The sequence below is a fragment of the Arachis hypogaea genome, chromosome 11, assembly GCF_003086295.3.
Source record: "Arachis hypogaea cultivar Tifrunner chromosome 11, arahy.Tifrunner.gnm2.J5K5, whole genome shotgun sequence".
Classification (NCBI taxonomy): domain Eukaryota; kingdom Viridiplantae; phylum Streptophyta; class Magnoliopsida; order Fabales; family Fabaceae; genus Arachis; species Arachis hypogaea.
The window spans coordinates 8,229,946-8,235,540 of NC_092046.1; the positions used below are offsets into that span (position 1 = coordinate 8,229,946).

General features: G+C 30.7%; 1 protein-coding gene across 1 annotated transcript; it reads left to right on the top strand.

Moving 5' to 3' along the window:
* The first annotated feature begins 1,793 nt into the window (after positions 1-1,793).
* Positions 1,794-3,737, top strand: LOC112720912 (protein FAR1-RELATED SEQUENCE 6-like). The gene is made up of 3 exons (XM_025772006.1): positions 1,794-1,835; positions 2,768-3,158; positions 3,727-3,737. Exons 1-3 carry the CDS (start codon positions 1,794-1,796, stop codon positions 3,735-3,737), a joined length of 444 nt encoding a protein of 147 aa, XP_025627791.1.
* Positions 3,738-5,595: the final 1,858 nt, after the last annotated feature.

The window sequence follows — 5,595 nt, forward strand, 5'->3', positions numbered from 1 at the left end:
AAAAAAAAAAAAGCAACTTTCATCTCTTTCACTTTGCAATCAATCTGCCATAATAACAAGTTAACAAAACAACTCATCTTCTCCTACCTCATTTTCATCTATACATTCCTTATTTCAAATTAAAAAAACTTCTACCATTTTTTAATACATAATGTCGAAACTCACAACTTATGGCTGCCAAAATGCTTGATGCTGACATCTTTCAAATTGCAGCTTTGGTCGATTACATCTTGACACATCTTCTACATATTCATTCTAAAAAAATCTTCTGAATCATTACTTATGTATATGGTCAACTAAATTTCATGCTAACTATCGCACATATGTTGAGAGCATTTCAAAATAGATAGCGTATTAACTATTAAGTTTGAGTATATAGTAATAAAAGAGAGAAACAAATATTCAAATAAAAAAGGGCTGCACATTGCTAGGTTTTGAATTCGGAAGTTAAACAGTATTTTGTAGACAATAAAGTATGAAATTATCTGATTTCAATTTTAGTAAGTTGTATTTGGATATAAAATTCGTAAGGAAGAGTGTTTTAGGAAATAAAATTTGTATAATTGAAAAGTATACATAAAAAAATTAATGCTCAAAATACATTTAAAGATATAATTTATTAATTTTTTTTAATCTGTTTTAGATTGGGATAATATTGATTTTTTTAGATATGAGTATGACAATAAAATATTCAATTATTGATTATTAACTATATTGAGTTTTAGTTTTTCTTTCATTTTCATTGCAATTACTTTTCTATTTTTATGCTTCAATAAATCCATTCACAATTATTGAACAATGAATATATTTCATGCGTAACTTCCACGTGTTGCCTTTTTTTTCTATTATATATATTCTCTAATATATTCTTTTAGTCTTTATTTTTTAAATATTTTTTTAACATTTTTTCAACCATAACACATTCTTGAACCCCCGATATAAAGAGAAGTAAAATATGGTAAATATTATGTTATTTGTATCATGGTTATGTTTATAACACTATGTGTAAAGATAGTCTTATCTTCCTTTGGTATTAATTTAATTATTTTTTCAATTAAATATTTGTTTCATAGTCAGATGTGATATATTTGTTATAAAAAATTCTTAATTTAAAAAATCAGTCTATGTATTTTTGTTTTTACTTTTTCAATTATATTGTGAGAAGATAAATTAAATTTATCCCTTGCCATAATATTATTTGTTTTGGACATATCACTGATAACGTAATAAGGTAAGAAGATTTATTAAATTTATTTTCTAAATAATCTAATTAACACAATTTTGTAACGATTAATTTTTAAAAATATATATATATTTATTTTTATCGCATAAAATTAATATTTTTCATAGTTTAGAACTATTTATTATGCGCTATTAAGTATTAATTATAATAATGGTATAGCTAAAACAGTAATATTCATATAATAATACTTTTTTAAGATTTAAATAGGAAAAATCAGTAATATTATGCACTATTAAGGATTAATTATAATAACGAAAATTTTCAGGACCAGCAAATATATCAAGATCTAACCATCATTCAGTCATCATGCGTTTTTATACTAGGACTGTCTCACGGCTCACGCGCTATCATAACGGCTTTCTCTCATGCGCTATCACAAACTGCTTTCTCTAACGCTCCTCTCCAAGAAACTAGCCGGATACGTTCTTCTACGTCGCAGTTTCATTGACAAAGCTTGAAGCTTCACCTTTTATTCTTGGATAAAATTTTTTTCTCTGTCGCTCATTCCTTCTCAGCTGCAGAACAACTCAGAATTTCACTCTCTCGCTCCATGTCAATGATGGAATCAGTGTTAGAAGAACAGAATATTGAAGTAAGCAATTTCTCCCTCTTCTAATTTCATGATTTTTGTAATGATTTTCATAGTGCATCAATGTACACAATGATGATTATGATTATGAATTTCTGAGCTCGCAAAGCATGCTGTTTTTGTTTTTCATAATAGAGTTTAAATTGAATGTACAGAATCCAAATTATAGCTTATTCGCTTTTGATTTTCATAATGCAACAATCCACAATTAACGCAAACCAACTGTTTGATGAAATGACTAAGACAGAAAATATAAAAAATGTTAGTGTTGCTTGTTGTTTCTAAGTAATGAATAATGGTTTTAGAAGAATGCCCTGCTACCATAAAACACTCTTGATCCATCTTTTTTCTTCTTACTATTATTACTAACATCATCAATTTCTGATATGATGTTGTTATTATTGCTGCTTTCATGATCCTGAATCACATCACCACAATTTTGATCTTTTCTTTCAGATTTGTCAATTTCCATAGGTAGCTTCATTCTTGCTAAGGATTCTGTGAATTGTTGCATGCTTCTCATATACATATCCACTATTTGTTCTTAATAATTAGCAATAAGAAACATGCTTTTTGGACTTTCAACTCAACTTTCAATTTTCAGATATTTGGGTCTAGGAGTCATGGTTTTCTTATTTTGCTATTTTCATGTAAAACTTTTAGATATGTACAAATTCTCCACCCAAAACCCTTTCCTTATTTTCTGGCTGTGGCCTTTCATTTAAGACTCCGCCCTCAATTCAAAGGTGTTCCTCTTCTTTACCCTAAGAATGCACGTAATTAAGCCCTAGTAGAGTTTAATGAGATTTTGCACACCTTACTCATCACAGTTTGCACCCAGTTTAATGAGATTTTGCACATATGACTTAACATAGTTTGCACCTACTTTAATGAGATTTTGATTTACTATCTGATGTATGCTAACTTTTTTACAGGATGTGCCCAAGGTTGGCATGTGTTTTGGAACCATTGAAGATGCAAATCAATTTTATCATAATTATGCCAAGCGCGTTGGTTTTGTTACTAAGATAAGGTTTACCCGAAGAGTTGGTAAATATAAGGTTCCTGAGAATCAAATGATCACTTGCAATAAGGAGGGGAAACACAAATCTAGAGTTTCACCAATAGAAAAGACCAACCCTAGAACCAACTACAATTGCCCCGCAAGGATTTCTATTAGGTTTAATAAGGAGGGTCTTTGGATTATATCGAAGGTGTGTTTGGATCATTCACATCCTTGTGATCCAGAGATGGCAAAACTGTTGACACGTAATAGAGAGATGACTATACACATGTGTCGAGTCATTGAGAGGAATGATGAAGCAGGTGTGAGACCAAGCAAAACATATCAAGTATTGGTGGGTGAAGCATGGGGTTTTTCTAAGATAAACTTAATGGAAAAAGATGTTAGGAACTATCTAACTACACCCTATCTCTTTTGGCATCTTTATACAAGAAATCCAAGACAAAAAGTCTCTTTTTATAGATGTCATAAGCATATAGCCACCAGTGATAGTCATAGCAGCACGACACCAATAACTGTATTATATCATATTTTCTTATTAGAAGTGAAAGTCTTGACCAACAAATCGATTTATAATTTAACAAAGTAATGATGAAATTGTCCAAAACCGTAAGTACCAAAGGATACAGAAAAACTTCTCATGATTAGGGTCAGCAAATTCAAATGAGGCAAAAGGAGGCATCACTAACTTTAATATATAAACAAAGAGAAGCTCCAATGCCCATATATCAAGTATAGATTCAAAAACAGAGGATAGCATTAAGTAATATATTCATGTCTATAACTTTATATGGCCAATTATTGTTATTAGTCCAAAAATAGAGGATAGCATTTCTGTTTCATTTCTGTTCCATTATAAATATTTAATAGCATTCAAATGAAAAAAATTAACACAAGGTAACAGTGACAAGGTATGTGGATAGAAACAGGGTTCTGAAGAAAGTGCAGAGCACAGGGAATAGACACACCCAGAATTAAATAAAGGTAAACATTTTGGGTCTAGTACTATAATCTTAAGGGATTCAACTATGGTAGAGAAGTTTCAACTATGACAGGGAAGGAATGAAATTAATCCACAAATAGCATGACACCGACAAAATAAATACATAGCAAATATAGCTCTGGCACAAACAAAAAAATTAACACAATACGTAGAGAATAGTTTTAGTTTTACTCACCCATCTATGTTTTGGAATTTCCTTTTGCTCAAAGAAGCTGTCACCATTCTTTCCAAAATCATCGGGAAGAAGTACATAACTTTTTTTCTTTCTTTTGACCAAGTGTCCCCAATGTGAGAACATCTCTCCCTATATATAAAGAAATAGTTAGATTATAAAGTTTAAACTCTCCAATTATAAAACTGAAAAAGTAGTTTGTAACTTTGTATACACACCAAAACAAAAGCATTTATGCAATAGACATCAAAGCTAGGTGGCCTTAATTTGTTGAAAAAAAAAAGACCATATAATTCATAACCTGCATTTTACAATGTAATGTTAGTTCCAAAACATAATACACATAAAAATATTAAAAAAAAACAGAAACATGTCACAGTCAAGAAATCTAACCATATTGTTTATCTGATGTCTTGACAACATTGACATGATATCCTCCCTAACAAGCATTGCTCTAGGTATGGCTTTTAAGATGCACAAAGTCTCATCCTTATTCAACCTATCGTCTGTTGCCCAAAAGTATATCTTATCCTTATCTACTTCTATTAACTTATTGTCCTCTATCACCTTTTCTTCTTCCCCTATTTTGTTTTTCTCATCTATCACCTTTTTTTCTTCTCCTATTTTGTTTTCCTCATGTATCATTAGGGAGAATGATGGAATTGATGGTCGCACAGGTTCTTGTGTCTTCTTGATTGGAGAAGGTGTATAAATATCACAGTCTTCTATTTCTAAGAATGCTTGCTGCACTTTGCACAATTTCTCTCCATTCAGGTTTTATTACATCATCTAAAGCATAAAACAGAACATACACACAAAAATGAGATTTAAAATAGAGAGAAAGTGGAATCTAAATAATAGGAATGTGAGTGCAAAATATCATTAAGGTGGGTGCAAAACATCAAATTCATGTGTGCAAAATCTCATTAAAGCGGGTGCAAATTATTAGATTCATGTGTGCAAAATATCATTAAGGTGGGTGCAAAACATCAAATTCATGTGTGCAAAATCTCATTAAAGCGGGTGCAAACTTGCTGATTCATGTGTGCAAAATCTCATTAAAGCGGGTGCAATTTATCAAATTTATGTGTGCAAAAAATTATTAAGGTGGGTGCAGAACATCAAATTCATGTGTGCAAAATCTCATTAAAGCGGGTGCAAATTATCAGATTCATGTGTGCAAAATATCAAATTCATGTGTGCAAAATCTCATTAAAGTGGGTGCAATTTATTAGATTCATGTGTGCAAAATATCATTAAGGTGGGTGCAGAACATCAAATTCATGTGTGCAAAATCTCATTAAAACGGGTGCAAATTATCAGATTTATGTGTGCAAAATATCATTAAGGTGGGTGCAAAACATCAAATTCATGTGTGCAAAAATTCATTACATAGGGTGCAAACTTGCTGATTCATGTGTGCAAAATTACATAACAAAAATCTCATATATATTCACATAATACATAATGCAAAACAACAAACACTAAGAACTATAATTTATACCCATATTGCTAGGCGATCGCATTGGCGATCTCATGTTGTTTTCATCTTTTTTGTCTTCCC

Excerpts from the sequence above, each read along its gene's own strand:
- LOC112720912 (XM_025772006.1), top strand. The coding sequence starts at position 1,794 with ATGTCAATGATGGAATCAGTGTTAGAAGAACAGAATATTGAA. Across the intron at positions 1,836-2,767 it reads TAGAAGAACAGAATATTGAA|GATGTGCCCAAGGTTGGCAT; the intron begins GTAAGCAATTTC and ends ACTTTTTTACAG.